The following is a 19,447-nucleotide window of genomic DNA, read 5'->3' on the forward strand; positions in this document are numbered from 1 at the left end:
ACGGTTCCTTTGAAAGGGCACGGCCGATTTCCTTCCCACTCCTTCCCTAACCCGAGCTTTCAATGCGTCTCTAATGACCTCGTTGTCGACGGGACGTTAAACACTAACCACCACCACCATCTTTCAGTTTATCCAGGTCCCATCTCCTTAAATTCACACGATTACATTTTTATAATATGGAGTCTTAATTTTGTCGGTCAATACTAAACATATGGGAACCAAATACGTGGAAAGTAGAAAAGAAACGAGAAATACAATGGCGGACAGCGACAAATATCTGGGCTAGGACACCGCCATCGTCAAACCCGGCTATGATCGCAACTGCAGGCCGTAGTGGAAAGGGGTCTGATGCGTAAGAGAAATGCTATCGGCATCCATAACAGATCCGCAAGTCCGTCACTCGCAACCACGGGTATGATAATGGTTTAAACACTTCCGCGTGTTCGTAGCTGAGGTGGTAGGTTTGTGCTCGGCCTCAGTTTTCGTCTACTTACGTCAGTGCTTGAAATTCACATTCCATTGCTACGCAGACAGAGATCGAATATCATCAAGCGTTGACTTTCCGTAAGTTACAGTTTTCTGTAGTAAATACTGAAACAGATTTTGAGAATTTTTGTACAGAACATTTCCTGAAAAATCGATAGTTCGAGGAAAATCATTAAAGCTGATACACTGTCAATTGGATACTGTATATGGTAGCTCATTTACGAAAATTATGTTAATTAAACTCTTCTCAATATATTACTCTTTCCAATGTAATAATCGTTGCAATGTGTTGTTTGCTTGCAAATATATTTCGGAGAAATCTTCATACATTTTGTAATATTGTACTGTATACTATTTACGTCGTTTGTGAGACACAAACGGTAGTTAGAATATAAAGGGTTCGTTTCCTAACTAGAAGTGTCCTAGAACAACCTTCAGTAGCAGTTTTTAATGCAAACGAAACGTCAATGACTAAGAAATAAGCCACGTGCTGGTATGACGGAAAGTCTCAGACATAGTGGCGCTTCACCCCAAAAGGGTAATGATAGTGACTTAAAAGAATCCTTGCAGATGTTGCATAAACCGACGTGACCAGAATACGGGAAACTGTACTGAGATGTCGATTTGTCTTTTGCCGCCGATGGTGTACAACAGAGACCTCCATGACGATGTCCAGGAGTCAAGTGGAATACTGGCTGTGGGGATCAGAGGGCGCAACGAGGTCACAGGAAGTAGCGATTCTTCTGTGACCAACTTGTAGGTAATTGCCGAAGTCAATATGTATGCACGCCAGTGTGTGGCAAGATTGGCAAAGCCTATTGACACGTCCTTAAGGGCCAAGATACCAAATTGTTTGCTATTGCAAGATGGCACATCTAAGTTCGCGTACCAAAGGTCTTGAGGAACTGAAGTATAGTGCCGCATCGGCACCGTAGTGTGTCGTAGCAAGCCCAGTTTTTTCTGAGGCTCTCATCAGATACTAAAATACACACAAAAGAGAAGATCACTTTGTTGAGACTTGAACAATATAAAATACTTAACTTGGAAATAATTCATGTCCACAGGCATTTCCCTGTTCTCGTACTTGTTACTGTCGCCGAACACTGAAACTTATCGCTTGCTAAAGCACAGAATTATAGTCTCATCTCTCTCTGTACAATTGACCATTAACTTCTATACTTGTAGTAGAACTCGCGCTTTTGAACCTGAAGGAAGACGATGCTCTCGTCGTAAGTGATGATTTCAGAGTGGTGTGAGGGCATTGCGCTCAGATGTAAGTGATGATCGACAGTGGCCGCGTGTGGAATCTAGAGAGATCTTGTCTCCACCGATATCTCTCAATCGTTGCGGCTTCATATAGCGACTGTCCTTACTTGTGGTTCCATCGCGAGGTTCCAACTACGACTTGGGACCTCGTTATTCGGGCGACACCGCAATACTGATCCTTGACTTTCCTAGTCCGTCATGTCTGGGATTCGATGCGATGTATATACTTCATACCAGCCTCCAACCTGCAATCACACACATTTGTTTCACGCAGAGCAAAGAATTCCTCAAGATGGGTTTCGCAGGCTTTTTGCCTCCACGGCTCAGTGTATTCACTTGTACTTCACACTGATGTTGTTGGTCGACTTCAGTATCGAACTACATGAAAGTTTACTCACTTAATACGCTATGGGACGAACATCTATGCAGAGGTAACTAACTGAGAGGTCAGGTCCAGAGGACCGCATGGTGCCGATCCACTCCTGTGACATACTCCGTCCTACGATATGGCGTCATGCACCCGTTACGAAGGCTCACGTGGTCAGCACTGGCTTTCCCTGAATTTGTCTGCTTTCCATGTCTTGGTGTCGCTTTTTCTCATTCAACTAGCTCCTCACTCGGCATCACGAGAGTGAATGGACCCCATTCCATTTATTTCACCAAAATAAAATCCATGGTGATACTGGGATCTGAACCCCTAACGTCACTCAGCTACGCCGACCATGCACCTACAGAAATATCTTAACAAAGTTTGGTAAATATAGGACAGGTGGTTCACTGTGTAACCATTTCCACTTACCTCCAATGTATTTGTATTCAGGAAACAGATGCGGAGACAGTGGAGTGCAGCGGAGGCACCATGTAAATGTGGCCAAGAATGCGAGGGCCCCGGCCCTACGACCTGCGTTTGTCGGGCGCGCTGTCCTCGCCGTGGCGAGGCCGCCCGGGGTTGCGTGCGGCTCGTGGGCGCGCGCTTCATTTGCATAAGCCCCGCGGGAGCGCGCAGCGGCGCCGCAGCCAAGTTTTGACAGCGCCACTAGTGTCGCGCCACCAGCGCCACGAATCTCGGCGCCAGCCCGGGGGCACGGCGCGCCCCCGTGACACGCAAAGCCGCCACCCGCGCGACCTTGCCGCTGCCGGCGTCTCCGGGGCTCACCACTCCCCGCCAGTGTTATTGTTTACTCAGCCAATAGCAGATGCGAGCGGCCATGCGCACGTACACGTACACGTGGACGCACGAACGCTAGCGCCCGCGCGCGCGCGCACACACACACACACACACACACACACACACACACACATACAGAAAAAGTAGTTAGGTAAAAGATAATACCTTGACAGGTGTGAGATTGTCAATAAGGAAATGACGGAATGACAAAAGACGCAGTAGTAGAGGACCAGGAGAGGAAAACAAAATACGGAGAGCAAAACTCTCGAAATCTGCGTAAGGGAAGAATGTACCTCCTGTCCCACCGTGTTGAATTGACCACTTCCAGCGTACCATTTCTCGGGAAGTAATAACAATAGAGAACTGAAGATTTTTTCATGTTTATTCACACTTTTTGTTAGCAGATCGACACATTTTCTTGAGAATAATATTTTAAAATTGTAACTTTTAATTTCTTTTCATGCAATGAACCGCTTTTTGCGCAAAGTAAACAGGTCATGGGTCCTTTATAATACAGCTAGAAAGCAAAAAAAGTAATAACATTTTATGTATGTGTAATGAGACAAATGACTTCTAACTTTCATTGCTGGTTTCAGAAAAGGTGTAAGGTATACTAGGGTATACAAAAGAGTTTCTGGGAATTGACTTTAATGTTTTAATGCACGTACAGTGTCCTTATACATCCCTGTTTTTTGCAATTTGAAAAGAACTTCTTGCTTCTGAAACTACATTACTGTCTAGTACTACATTTATGTCCCAGTTTCAGAGTTTTCTGCATCATCACTGTATGTAGAAGGACCGGAAAATATTTTCCTCGTAGAAGAGCTGTAAGCGTAGATACTCCCAATTGGTCAGTATTCACAGGAAAAGAAGTATCACCTAATTCATAATGCACACTGTCATCAATAGATAAAATATTGTCAACGTCTTGTGTATTTATAATGTTTATATCCGCTGTTTTCTTTCTTCCAAGTTCTACAGAAAAATAGCCGCGCGGGATTAACCGAGCGGTCTAAGGCGCTGCAGTCATGGACTGTGCGGCTGGTCCCGGCGGTGGTTCGAGTCCTCCCTAGGGCATGGGTGTGTGTGTTTGTCCTTAGGATAATCTAGGTTAAGTAGTGTGTAAGCTTAGGGACTGATGACCTTAGCAGTTAAGTCCCATAAGATTTCACACACATTTATACAGAACTTTTCTTGGAAACGTTAGTGGTGATCCGGACTTTTTTTGCTCAGAAACATAAAAAACACACGCTACGCTATTACTATAGGAAACAATAGAATGCAAGACAACAGTGTAGCCAATAGCTGAAAGCACAAACGAACGAAAAAAATGTCGGTGAGCTTATGGATTCAAATACAATAGCAATAGAAGACATAGCGCAAAAAATTGACTTGTCTCATTCTGCAAGGCGCCATTTAAGCTGACGATTAGAACCTTCGATAGGGGTTTGATGCAAATTACTTTTATTTTTGCATAAAGCATGCTTCAAACCATCATGATAAACAATAATTTTTTCATATTTTCATGTTTCTCATTTTACTGTCTCCCCTTAAAGCGTGGTATCTTTTAGTGACCCACTATGTAGTTCATTATTAGTATCTTCGTAGTGTTTCACATGATAACAAATAAGGTAGTTCATCGAATAATAGATGAGCAATGTGAAAAACTATAAAGTGAAGGGAAAGTAAATGTGTTAAACTAGCGGAGTGTAAAATCCACGATAGTAAAGCTTTAATTGCAAAAAATTGTGGAGGAAGATATATTCGAATATATCCAATAAATCATCTTTGTCGTTGGATGTAATTATTACTCAGAGAAGAAGAGTTAGCTCAGTAGAAGAATTTGTTGCAGTCTGCATCAAGACACTGACCCCTCCATCCCTTTAGTCTTGTTAGAACGAAATGCAAAGGCAATATAACTGCAGCCAGAGTCATAAAAAATTTCACATAAAATCTCCAGTATATTTCGTCATACCGTCGTAATACTTTAATGGAACTAATAAAACAGTGGATGGCATAAAAACAGCTATTTCATGACAGAACCAATGGTACAAGCCACTCACACATTACAACTTTCGTCCAGTCAAATTGACCAGGAGTCGTGAGGCCCCAAAAATGTCAACAATTTTCTTGCTATTGTTTCGTCCTCTCCAGTCCCCGGTAAACCAAATGCTTCCCTCCTATCGGCATACGTAATAAATCACGTTAAAACATGCTGCATAGTGAGTGTAACGCGCAGTATCATAGAACGGAAAGAGGAAGTGAAGAGAGATCAAATGGCAGATATGACGCTGCGAGAAGAATTTGTTAGTGCACTGAAAAAGTGAAGTCGAAGAAACAATGAAATTGGAGTAGACGACGTTACCTCGTAGTTATTGAGATCCTTGGGAGATCTAGCAAAATAAAATTATTCCACTGGTGTGCAAGATATGTGAGAAAGGCGAAATGACCTCCGACTTCAAGAAGGTAATAATCTAAATTCCACTGAATACAGTTTCTGATGGTAGGAAATACTAACAGTAAGCACTAACTAGTCCTCAGTTTAATAAGTCACGGTTATTTACGGAAGAATGGAAGAAACTAGTAGAAACATACCTTTGGGGAGATCAATTTATGTTTCAGTGAAATGTGGAAAAACACGAGTCAACATTGTCCCTACGACTTAACATACAAGGCAGCTTTTATAAACCGTTGAAGGACATGAAAGGGAAGCAGTGGCTCAGAAAAGACTAAGACAAGTTTGCAGCCTATCCACGATGTGGTTTGCCCTGTACATTGATCAAGCAGCAAAGGAAATCAAAAACATATTTGCCAATCGAATTGAAACTAAGGGACAAGCAAAAAAAATGTTTTAGGACTTTGAAAAGCAGTCGAGCAGAACAGAAAGGTCTTGAAAAAAGGTTGTGTGATGACCATGAAGTGAAAGAACGGTAATGGAGTGTAGTCAAATTAACTCAGATCATGCTGAGGGAATTGCATTACAAAATCAGAAAATAAAAATAGTCGATGAGATCTGCTATTTTGGCAGTAAAATAACTGCATATGGGTGACTTCGGGAGGGTAGTAAATTCAGACAGGGTGTAGCAAGAATATCGCTTCAGAAAAAACGATTTTCTTGCTACACCCAGTCTGAATTAAAACCCTCCAGAAGTCACCTATATTCAGTTATTCGGAAGCGAAATATGGACAGCTAACTGTGTTACAGACGAATGCTGAAGACATGAGTAGATGGAGTAATTAATGAGGAGATAGCTAGTGAAAAGAAATACGAAAAAAGAAATTCATAGCACAAACTGAGTAAATGAGTGGAAGCATCAAAAAATAATAATTTCACGATGGAGGGAGGTGTGCGTGGTAACAATTTTGCAGGGAGACCAAAGTTTGAATACAGTAAGCAGGTTCATATGGGTGTGGGTTACAGTAGTTATTTGGGAATGAAGAGCATAGACCAGTCTTCAAGCCGAAAACCGCAGTAACGACAACAACATTTTTTTACAAAAACACACGGTAAAATAGTTCTGAATATTCTTCAGTATTACTTCTCTTGATGATAGTCTCCTGTTTTTTGGCTAATAATTGTTTTTACAGCTCACCAGCTACTGAGGGCTTCAGCAGTTTATTTCACTTACGATTTTGAGTATCTGCTTTGATGGAACTGTATTTGCTTGTTCGTTACAGCCCAGTACGTCATCGGCATTTGAACACACATTCCGCTACATACATTTTGCTGTTTTACAATCTTTTTATGCGTGTATACAGTGCGTATGTTTACAGCCTGCGCATCCTTCTGTCGACTTTTTTGTGTTTATATGGCTTTAGGGAGCTCTGTTTTCATCTGCTTGAAATTTTGTGTGTGTGTGTGTGTGTGTGTGTGTGTGTGTGTGTGGTAAAATAAAAAAGACATGTAACTTTTTAATAAGGAAGGAATAAGATATGGAGATTAGAAGTGATGTATTTTAGTCCAGAATAACTTTCTCCACATCTCGCCATGTTATTGTTTCAAAGGTGTAGATAACCATGCAGTTACATCTTATGGTAACCGTTATTCAGTACTTTCTTTTCTACACTGGAGAGCCACAGAATCTGTTACAACTGCCAACTGTGTAGAGTCGCAGCGAGCACGCAGAAGTGCCGCCACACAATCTGTCATGGACTCGACTAATGTCTGAAGTAGTGCTGCAGGAATTCAACACCATGATTCTACAGGGCTGTCCATAAATCCGTAAGAGTGCGAGGGGGTGGAGATCTCTTCTGAACAGCACGTTGCAAGGCATGCCAAGGATGCTCAATGATGTTCATGTCTGGGGAGTTTGGTGGCCGCAGAAGTGTTTAAATTCAGAAGAGTTCAACATGGTTCAAATGGCTCTGAGCACTATGGGACTTAACTTCTGCGGTCATCGGTCCCCTAGAACTTACAGCTACTTAAACCTAACTAACCTAAGGACATCACATACAGCCATGCCCGAGGCAGGATTCGAACCTGCGACCGTAGCGGTCGCGCGGATCCAGACTGTAGCGCCTAGAACCGCTCGGCCACCCCGGCCGGCTCTGAAGAGTGTTCCTTAGGCCACTCTGTAGCAATTCTGTGGGGTATCGCATTGTCCTGCTGGAATTGCCCAAGTCCATCGGAATGCACAATAGACGTGAATGGACGCAGATGAGCAGACAGGATTCTTACGTGCGTGTCACCTGTCAGAGTCGTATCTAGACGTACCTGGGGTCCCATATCATTCAAACTGCACACGCTCCACACCATTACAGAGCCTCCTCCTGCTTGAACAGTCCCCTTAGACATGCAGGGTCCGTGGATTCATGAGATTGTTTCCATAACCATACACATCCATCCGCTCTATACAATTTGAAACGAGACTCGTCCGACCAGGCAACATGTTTCCAGTCATCAGCAGCCTAACATCGATGATGACGGACCCAGGAGAGGCGTAAAGCTTTGTGTTGTGCAGTCGTCAAAGGTACACGAGCTTCCCTCCTGCTCCGAAAGCCCACGTCGATGACGTTTCGTTTAATGGCTCGTACGCTCACTCTTGTTGATGAACCAACATTGAAATCTGCCGCAATTTGCGCAAGGGTTTCACTTCTGTCACGTTGAACGATTCTATTCAGTCGTCGTAGGTCCCGTTGTTGCAGGATCTTCTTCCGGCCGCAGCGATGTCGGAGATTTGATGTTTTACCAGATTTCTGCTAATCAAGGCACACTCGTGAAATCGCCGTACGGGAAAATCCCTACTTCATCGCTACCTCGGAGATGCTGTGTCCCAATGCTCGTGAGCGGAATAGAACACCACGTTCAAATTGATTTAAATCTTGATAGCCTGCCATTGTAGTAGCAGTAACCGATCTAACAAGTCTACCAGTCACTTGTATTATATAGGCGTTGTCGACCGCAGCGCCGTGTTCTGTCTGCTTACATATCTCGGTATTTTAAAACGCATGCCTATACCAGTTTCTTTGGAGCTTCAGTGTATATGGGAACTCTCCTAATACGTTAGCAGCTTCATGTTGTATGTACTCATTATGATCATTCATACCTTGTTCCGTACGTGATACTTCTTGATTATGCCTTTTTTAGCAATGACAATTTTCTTACATAGATAAGTCTTTTTGTCCAAATAAATACACCTCAACAGGGCAAAAGTTCCACGAAGCACGCGTCATGTAACACATACTTTCGAGCTTTCTGCCAGATAATTTATTCGCACTGCTACTAGACCGTTACAGGTATTACGTTAAAGATCCCACAAAATTTTAGACACAAATTAGGACAGTACTCTAACAACGCGCAATTGTTACAGGGACTGAGACTAAATTTTAAACCAAAAAACGAAACAAAGTGGTAGTTAGCATACTAGAATGAACGGATGAAACATGTCTCACATGAATAAGTGTCGGTGATGAGGCAACCTCTTCGCTTCTCAGAGAAACTGTACATGCACAGTGTCAGAATCTTGGGATGAGGAAACTGCATGTGAGTGGGGAACTTCAGCGTTATACTGCGAAATGTTTAGTGTGGACCATGCATAATCACAAAAGGGTCAATTTTCCTTCAGCAAAACATCAGTAACAAGAACTTTTTAGAGATATTGTGGCACCACAAATACATGACCCTTAATAAACATACTCCAGCAAGCTAGTACACCACTACATTACGAACTGCATGTTTGCGACTTCCTAAATGAAAGACTTCTTGGTTGGTGGACGGTTAAAACATTTGAAATATATTGATTAATATTAATTAATTTACTATTTTGACAGATTTTGGCTACTGTGGATTGGCAAGGAGTGTCACAGTTCACTGGCTACCTACTTCACCAAGTAGTCTAGTAACGTTATTAGATATGTTGAAGATACATCTAACGAACAAAAGGTGGGGACCGAACTGAAAGCTTTATCGATGATTTTGACACTTCCATATCAGTTTGCTACAGTGATCATGGCAAAATGTAGTAACTAGTAACGTTTAACGTGGCATCTGAACCGATCTGGCAGCAGTGCGGGTAAATTATCTGAGAGAAGGGTCGAAAGCTTATTTTAGGCGATCGGCGTTTTCCACAGATGTTCTAGGCCATCCACTCTTTCCATTACCGAACCCTGTCCCTTTCTCGATAAATTTCTTGGGCCACGCGCAGATTTATGGACGCTATGCTGGACATCTTGCATACTTAGATCTAAAGTTTCTCTCAGTGTGGAAGTCCGATTTTCTTTCAGATAAACAACCTGTGCCTTTACTTTAGCAGCAGATATTTTGTAGAAAGTTCGTTTCACAGTAACTCATCCATCAAAAAAGCACCTATCCGTAACACACAAATAGATTGTGATAAAAAACTCTGATAACAGAGCGCACAGTACAAATAGGACGAACATATCTTGTAAGCATATTGTGATATCGCTGGTTTAGTTGTGGAGTATCTTTGCGGTCAGCCGCGTGTGCGGAGAGTCGAGCACGGGACACGAAACTATTATGATGTGTAGTGTAGCTCTGCATGTAGAAGCATTGTTAGTATTCAGGTTGAAGTGTTGCTACAAGTGGTATTATAGTAAAGTGATGACGTATTGAAATGGTTCAGAGGAAAGTGCGTCAAGAAGTAATTGAGAATGAGCAGTGGCGTTAATAACGTATTTATGTATCCTCTCGTTGCGTGTCGCATAGCATCGATCATCCGCGCCGTGTTCGGTCTCCAAGAATGAAGAAATGTGAATCAGTACTACTATTTAACACAAAAGAGTGCAATCAAGTGCCAGTGATTTGTAGCGAGCGTGAGAACGTGCGTTCAATCATCGCGTTCCGCATCATCAACAATCAGCCGCGCCGCGACGGTTACGCTCACGCTCGTACAATTGAGAACTGAAAAATAAGCTTTACGAACAGAGATATATATCATTACTAGTGACAAGGAGGACTATTACCAGATATCTGTATGTGTGACGAGCCTAAGAACTTCCGCTCGATCATTCGGATTCCGCATCGTCAACAATCACCCGCGTCGTGTCGGTTACGCGTATGCTTGTCTGAATTATATTTTGGACTGTTAAGCATCAAGATTGTTAATTGGGATAAACATTTACGATTTAGAGTGTAAACAGGCAACCTGTGGTTTCCATATCGTCTCAGAATATAGATGTTCATACCAGACATAGGACAGTTTTGTGTTTAAACGTTGAGTGGCTCCCCTAAACCCGCTTGCATTTTTTCGATAGATAATTTCAGGCAAGCCAACAGCCAGCTGTGGAGCAGAACAATACGACCGCCGCGGGATTACCAGGTACGTGGTGTGGACAGGACGCACGGTCAAGAAACGGTCACGAAACGAGAAGTCAGTTTAAAGTACCCCACCCATTCGTACTCCCGGGCGTGTTACAATCTTACCAATTGTTTCTGTAATATTTCTGTTTGAAAATGCCAGGATACTTTATGGACACACTTTTACTTTACCCTGACAAAGGCTCAAGTTACACGGAGAAAGGTTTATAAGGGGGGGGGGGGAGGGGGGATGGATGATGCTCAATGAATTTGAGATCAACTGCTACGCCACCACTGTAAGCTCCTCATCCTCTGGACGGAAGTCAGCCTCGAGCCGAGTGGGTAATTACGTTTCAGTCCCCGATCCAAAATAAATACAGCCGTTTTGTGTGTGGGTGATGAATAATGCAAATTACGTTTCCGAAAGCGGAGCGGGCGAGCACGTACCCCCCTGCCGCGCAGTTAATATATCTGCGGCAGGGTGCGCGACAAAGCCGCGTCCATTTTTCGCCAAACGCGCCGCTCCGGCAGTCGGCAAATAGCCATCTATCAGCGGAACCGTCCGATTTGGCACGTCCCCCGCAGCCGTCGTGTTTGACGGCGGCGGCCAGTGGTCGGTTTGTCTCTCCGTGGGAGGGTGGGGCCGTGTGGGGAGGGGGGCAGGCGGCTGGGTTGGTGCCGGGAACACGGCTGGTGGCGCCGTTGTGGCCAAATCGCCACCGCTCCAATATCGCACTCAATCACGTCGCATGATGACGTCCACAGCGACCAATGTGCCCACTACACTGCGTGTGTGTGTATGTGTGTGTGTTTTCGGCGTTGTCCGCAGGGGACTCGTCAAAATATTTGTACTCGTCGGCAGCCAGCGTCGGCTAAGAGACGTCCTGCAGCCATTGACCACGCTGATCGAGTGCAGGTGTTTGCCAGCCACGAGCTGCCGTGATTAAAGCTGAAATTTTAACGCAGTCCTCGTGTGGGTCTTCTTCAGTTATGAACCGATATTTGGAGCGCGACAAATTTCCTGTCTCTCCCCTATCCACACCAGATATGTCCTGCTCGAGATGCCGAGAATGGAACCAATTATTTTCAACACATACGTCATCTACTCGCGTAACATGTACTAATCAGCAATCTGTTTTAGATGAATGTGAGTATTAGGGGCACAGAGTTTATTCACAATTCTTGTTATATATTGAATTATCCATCTCTTTAATAACCGAAGGATTATAAAATATGCTTAAACCTTGAAACTGTATATATAGGGTGAATATTAATAAAACCGACATGCAGGAACAGATTCCTGACTGGAAATGCAGGAAAAAATGTCCTATGAACATGTGTCCGGAAATGCATGCCATGATAACAAATCGTCCCGGAACATACCGCATAGCTGCATCGAATTCACGTCACAACACATGTTCAAACTGGCCTCCATGGTATTTGGAGGTGACAGGGATAGTAGCGGCTGTCATGTGGGATACAAATACCGTACTTTGGCTTACTCCATGTTGGCGGGGCACTTTCCTGGAGCTTATCTTAAGTTCAAAAATGGCTCTGAACACTATGGGACTTAACATCTGTGGTCATCAGTCCCCTAGAACTTTGAACTACGTAAACCTCATTAACCTAAGGACACCACGGACATCCGTGCCCGAGGCAGGATTCGAACCTGCGACCGTAGCGGTCGTGCGGTTCCAGACTGTAGCGCCTAGAACCGCTCGGTCACTCCGGCCGGCCAACTTGTAACAACTCAGTACAATACCTTTCTTTCAAACTCCTTAGATACAACACACCCCAATAGTTGACCTAGTTTTAATAATTAAAACAAAATTCTCTTTTGAATAAGTTGGTTGCAATGGATTTTATAGTCGAATTGACCAAGGTTTCGACTCCTAAACTAAGGGAGTCCTCATCAGAATTTATTTTACATACGTAAAAAGTTGAGCGTTACAGCTCTCGTCATACAATTTTAACACCAAAATGGCCACGTCACATAATAAAACATGGTACGTAAAAGTTTTACTGTCATTTTTAGTTAAAATTAAGGATTGCCGCTAAGGGTTGCTTGTGTATACTGAAACAGGTGGCATCAGTATATGACGAGAGCTGTAATGGTCAACTTTTTACGTATGTAATATAAATTCCGATGAAGACTCCCTTAATTTAGGAGTCGATACCATGGTCAATTCGACTATAAAATCCATTGCAACCAGTGGGCTGTGTTTACTAAAAAAAAGGATAAAAACCTAAAATCGACCTTAAAATAATTAAAAAAATTAACCAAAATGAGATGTCTCAGGTTGTGTCCTATCAACCGATCCCTTCTTATAATCGTGTTTCAAATTTCTTGTCTCTCCAGTTCGATACAGTACCTCCCTATTAGTTACCCATCTAATCTGCAGCCTCCTTCTGTAGTACCACATTTCAAAAGCCCCTTTTCTATTCTAGTCCAAACTGTTTATCGTTGACATTTCACTTCCACAGATAGCTACACTCTAGACGAATACCTTCGGAAAATATTTCCGAGCACTTAAATCTACATTAAATATTAACAGATTTCTTTTCTTAAGAAACACTTTTCTTGTCATTGCCTATCTACATTTTATATCCTCTCTATTGCGGCCATCATCAGTTATTTTGCTGCCGAAACAGCAAAACTCATGTACTACTTTTAGTGTCTCGTTTTCTAAACTAATTCCCTCAGAGGTGTCTGATTCAGCCGCTTAGGATTAGCCGCGCGGTCTAAGGCACTGCAGTCATGGACTTTGCGGCTGGTCCCGGCGGAGGTTCGACTCCTCCCTCGGGCATGTGTGTGTGTGTGTGTGTGTGTGTGTGTGTGTGTGTGTGTGTGTGTGTGTGTTTTTGTCCTTAGGATAATTTAGGTTAAGCAGTGTGTAAGCTTAGGGACTGATGACCTTAGCAGTTTAAGTCCCATAAGATTTCACACACATTTTTTTGTCTGATTCAATTAAACTACATTTATTATCCTTGCTTTGCTTTTGCAGATTTTTCATGGTATGTCCTCCTTTCAAGACGCTATCCACTCCGTTCAATTAATCTTGCAAGTCCTTTGTTATCTTTCATAGTGTTACACTGTCAGCGGCAAACCCCAAAGTTTTCATTTATTCTCCATGAGCTTTACTTTCTAGTGTACATTTTTCTTGGCTTCTTTTTTTACTACTTGCTCAATATACAGATCGAATAACATCGAAGGTAGGTTTCAATTCTGTCACACTCCCATCTCAGTCATTGTTTCCCTTTGATGTCCCTCGACTCTTATGATCAACGTCTGGTTTCTGTACAATTTGTAAATAGCCTTCCACTCCCTCTATTTTACTCCCAGTATTGTTGTAACTAATATTGATCAGGTTGCCTAGTAGAGGTTCAAGATCGGACTCTTCTTAGAAATGGGATTAAAGTCCTCCTTTGACTGCCAAAGACAGTCAAAGAGATGTTGCGCCCTGTGATAGACTGTCATGTCTTCAGAATCTCAGGTGTTTATGATGTTCCATATGAACGTGAATTAGCTACGTAGGGCAGGCATTCGAAATGTTTGCCAATGCTGTACCATTCACCTGCAGCACATCTGGCACAAGACTCACAAAAAAAGCTGCTGTTGCCACACACATTCTTATGAACAAACAGACTACCTTGTTTTCACCTCAAACTGCTGCACATGAGCATCACTGAAGCTGTGAACATTAGAATGTGTGACAACAGTTGTTGGAGTTTATAGACTAGTACATGTGGGACCGACATAGAAGTATTTGAAACGTTATATATCACTATGGAAACGTAAACGCTGCGGACGACAAGCTTCGGTTGCAGTGCATACAAGTACGTCATTTACATTTGTGTGGTTCTATAGTCTCTCTCACATGACCGTCCTGACGAACAGTAGGTCTGACATTACTGTAAGTTTGAATTTTTGTAGGAAATTAACGAGACAAGTGCTCCGGCAACTGTGACTGCATCGAATTCGCGGCGAGAGACTTGGTTGTCATTGAAGTTTTTAAATACTGAACTAAACCGATGGGTACAGTAGTAGTCGTCGATTAATTTGTACGTTACTTTTATAGTGTAATTTCACTTGAAAAAGATCGAGTAGTAGGATTTCTTCCTACCCGTCGCGAAAGAATCCAAATGGGAAATGGGAAACAGCAGCAACCAACGGATAACTGCCACGTCATGAAATTTCTGTTATGCATCTGTAGCTTGTAACCTTCCCGTATATAAAAGTTTCCGGTTCTAAATTGACTAAGTATTGAAACATAAATTTTGGAGGCCGGCCGAAGTGGCCGTGCGGTTAAAGGCGCTGCAGTCTGGAACCGCAAGACCGCTACGGTCGCAGGTTCGAATCCTGCCTCGGGCATGGATGTTTGTGATGTCGTTAGGTTAGTTAGGTTTAACTAGTTCTAAGTTCTAGGGGACTAATGACCTCAGTAGTTGAGTCCCATAGTGCTCAGAGCCATTTGAACCATAAATTTTGGACGTAAGCAGCGCTACGTCATGGCCCTCTGAAATCAATCTGAACTAACTGAAAAATTCTTACCTCAGAATGCTGTCGCCGAATAACGCAATGCTGGCCTATCTACTACTGCTGCACAACGTTTGTCTGAGAGTTGCATAGCTGGTCCTCCGATTATTAAGTAACACATGACTATGATCTGGGAAAAATTTGTAAAATATTTAAATTCAAGTAAATGACTCGTAAAAATTTATGTTCTGAAGCTCGTTATTATTGAAAGCATTACTACAAACCATTACATAAAAAATTGAACATTACAAGTCTGACTTACTTAGTGCTGACAAATCACAAAAAGATTAAAACAAATTCGTATTAACATCTCAGAGAACAAATGTAAGTACGCGCATGGCGATGAATAAGAAAGTTTACCGTACACTATATGGCAATGATCTGCGCTGCACCAGCGGCGACTGATATTGCTCTTGCATGGCTAGCAACTGTACTGTAGCGGTGAGCTACTACGACTTCTCCGTAACAGCGAGCTATTGCGACTGCTCCATAACAACGAACTATTGCGACTGCTCCATAACAACGAACTATTGCGACTGCCCTGAAGGAGCGAGCGATTATTACAGCTGACGACACTGCTCTGACCCACGATTCTATTGCTGCAGAAATGTTTTACATCGCAGGCAGCGCGTGAGCAATACATCGAAATTACATTTGCTCCAATAGGGTAGTGAACAGTAAACCTCTTACATAATGAACTCCTTACAAGCTTCTTAGCGTGTTGTGTAAGTACACGCATATACATTACAGCAAACCTTTATTATACACTACTGACCACTAAAATTGCTACACCAAAAAGAAATGCAGATGATAAACGGGTATTCATTGGACAAATATATTTTACTAGAACTGACATGTGATTACATTTTCACGCAATTTGGCTGCATAGATCCTGAGAAATCAGTACCCAGGCCAACCACCTATGGCCGTAATAACGGCCTTGATACTGGGCATTGAGTCAAACAGAGCTCGGATGACGTGTACAGTTACAGCTGCCCATGCGGCTTTAACACGATACCACAGCTTATTAAGGGTAGTGCCTAGCGTATTGTGACGAGCCAGTTGCTCGGCCAGCAGTCGAATATTTTCTGTATCCAGAAAGACTCGTTCAGGACCTGCAACATGCGGTCGTGCATCATCCTGCTGAAATGTAGGGTTTCGCATGGATCTAATGGAGGGTAGAGCCATGGGTCGTAACGCATCTGAAATGTAACGTCCACTGTTCAAAGTGCCGTCAATGCGAACAAGAGGTGACCGAGACGTGTAACCAATGGCACCCCATACCATCATGCCGGGTGATACGTCACTATGGCGATGACGAATACACGCTTCCAATGTGCGTTCACCGCGATGTCGCCAAACACGGATGCGACCATCATGATGCTGTAAACAGAACCTGGATTCATCCGAAAAAATGACGTTTTGTCATTCGTGCACCCAGGTTCGTCGTTGAGTAAACCATCGCAGGCGCTCCTGTCTGTGATGCAGCGTCAAGCGTAACCACACCTATGGTCTCCGAGCTGATAGTCCATGCTGCTGCAAACGTCGTCGAACTGTTCGTGCAGATGGTTGTTGTCTTGAAAACGTCCCCATCTGTTGACTCAAGGATCGAGACGTGGCTGCACGATCCGTTACAGCCATGCGGATAAGATGCCTGTCATCTCGACTGCTGGTGATACGAGGTCGTTGGGATACAGGACGGTGTTCCATATTACCCTCCTGAACCCACCGATTCCATATTCGGCTAACAGTCATTGGATCTCGCCAACGCGAGCAGCAATGTCGCGATACGATAAACCGCAATCACAATAGGCTACAATCCGACCTTTATCAAAGTCGGAAACTTTTTGGTACGCATTTCTCCTCCTTACACGAGGCATGACAACAACGTTTCAGCAGGCAACGCCGGTCAACTGCTGTTTGTGTATGAGAAATCGGTGGGAAACATTCCTCATGTCAGCACATTGTAGGTGTCGCCACCGGCGCCAACCTTGTGCACAGATCCCGATTGGAGATTTACAAAGTTGCGGTTGTGCATCGATTCAGATAGTGTCACCTCTACAACTGAGTAATGCCGATCCTGTATGATGTAGAAGTTCATCTTGCAACGCCCTTTTTTTCTTTTTCATTTACTTAGTTGCTAGCTGAGTGCTTGGCGTTTTCCGGGTGTGTATTGATCCCCTTCTTGTATTCCACTTCCTCTACCCCCTCTCTCTGTCCTCCTCCTCCCCCTCATCTGTCCATCACATCCAGCCCCATCTCACTCCACCCCATCCACCCTTCAACACTCTGTCCATCTCCTCGTGCCCCTTTTTCTGTAGACCCTCTCCTTTCCCTCTCTTTATTCTCCTCCCCTTCTCTGACTTTCTCCTCCTCCATCTTCCTGTCCATATCCTCTGATTCCTTTGTCTCTCCATCTCATTTTGTCCCGTCTCTCTGTCCATCTACTCCTCTTCTCTCTCTCTTTGCCATATCCTCCTCCTCCTCCTCCTCCTCCTCAACTACGTGTCGTACAAAGATATAGTTTTCTAAGCACATATGTGGATACTGTCTTCGAAATGTGTTGCGAATAGGGTTAGTAGTAGAGAAGCAAAGAATAAATACGTCGTATATAGTGCTGTAGTATTTCACACATCTATGTACTTAACGTCATAGCTCCTAAATTATGTGTCATACAACGATATATTTTTGTAGGTAGATTCAGCGGCTGGTCTGGATAGTTCTTGCGAAAAATGTTGGGAATGGAGTTACTAGCAACGAAACAGTAAACTTAAACGTCTTACATGGTACGGCAGTTTTTCACGCATCTCAGGTTTTATGAAAAAAGTCCTGAACTATGTGTTGTAGAACGGTATAATTTTTCTGGTACATTCAGTGGTTTATGTGAGTTGCAGCTGTCTGCAAAACGTGTCGCGACTATAGTTAGCAGTGAATAATTTATAAACCAAAATGTCACAATTCATGCAGCAGCTCTCCTGTATGAACAGCGAAAATGTAAGCATTTTTTTTCCATCATACAGCAAATAATTGCGGACGTAGGTTGCAAGTGCTACTCCGTGATGGGAAGGTTAGCACAGGAGTGGAAATCGTGGCGGCCCCTTCGCACACGACAGAGGACGACTGAAGGCCGGCCGCGCGGTTCTAGGCGTTAAAGTCTGAAACCGCGCGACCGCTACGGTTGCAGGTTCGAATCGTGCCTCGGGCATGGATGTGTGTGACGTCCTTAGGTTAGTTAGGTTTAAGTAGTTCTAAGTTCTAGGGGACTGATAACCTCAGAAGTTAAGTCCCATAGTGCTCAGAGCCTTTTGAACCATTTTTGAACGACTGAAAGTAGAATAAAAGGAAGAAAACGTAAACAAGTCTTTAATGTGACAGAAACATCACGAATGCTCGATGAAGGTTGTGATGGTAGAGATGTTCACAGACGTTGTTCAAACAGAGAGATATTGCTTTAAGTATCTTCCGTTTACACCAACACACATTTATTGTCTGCGTTCTAATGATTGTCTGGCACCCCCAGAATAACCAGGAGTTGCATGAACAATGGCTGCGGCTTCCTCCTCATCCTCTGTCTCCTCGTACAAACATATAGTTTTCTAAGCAGATATGCTCCTTTGGCGCGATTATCGCTGTCTGCACACCAAACACTTCATCTCAGCCCACAGAAACAAACTCGTAGGATATCATTAAAAGCTCTGAAACAATATTCTTCACTTGGTAGTTTGAACACCCTATCTGAACATCATCACCTTCTAAACCTTCATGGACACCTGGTGGGGAAACGGTGCAGCTGTGACATTTATTTTAAAGGAAAATGTCTTTCTTTTCCAGTCCGCTAAACACCCTAAATTTTGTATATCTAGTTTTTTAAACTCCATATTTATACGTACTGTACTAATACATGCTAATTCCGTAGACAACGTCGATCTTATAATGTATATATACTGAAGAGCCAAAGAAACTGATACACCTGCCTGACATAGTGTAGGGCACCCTCGAGCACGCGAAGTGCCGACACGACCTTGCATGGACTCCACTAATGTCCAGTAGTGCTGGAGGGAATTGACACCATGAATCCTGCAGGACTGTCCGTCTATCCGTAAATGTACGGGAGACTGGAGATGTCTTCTGAGCAGCAGTTGCAAGGCATCCCAGAGATGCTCAATAACGTTAATGTCCGGAGAATCTGGTGGGCGGCGAAAATGTTTAAACTCAGAAGGGTGCTCCTGGAGAC

General features: G+C 43.4%; 1 protein-coding gene across 1 annotated transcript in view; it reads left to right on the forward strand.

The window, feature by feature from the left end:
- Positions 1–2,629: 2,629 nt before the first annotated feature.
- The window catches only part of LOC124776044, a 31,402-nt gene continuing 14,584 nt past the window's right edge, over positions 2,630–19,447 (forward strand). Inside the window, exon 1 of the mRNA XM_047250884.1 lies at positions 2,630–2,968. Coding sequence (XP_047106840.1) covers positions 2,630–2,968 — 339 coding nt within the window. The remainder of the gene's footprint in view (positions 2,969–19,447) is intronic.

Source organism: Schistocerca piceifrons, chromosome 2, assembly GCF_021461385.2.
Source record: "Schistocerca piceifrons isolate TAMUIC-IGC-003096 chromosome 2, iqSchPice1.1, whole genome shotgun sequence".
NCBI lineage: Eukaryota > Metazoa > Arthropoda > Insecta > Orthoptera > Acrididae > Schistocerca > Schistocerca piceifrons.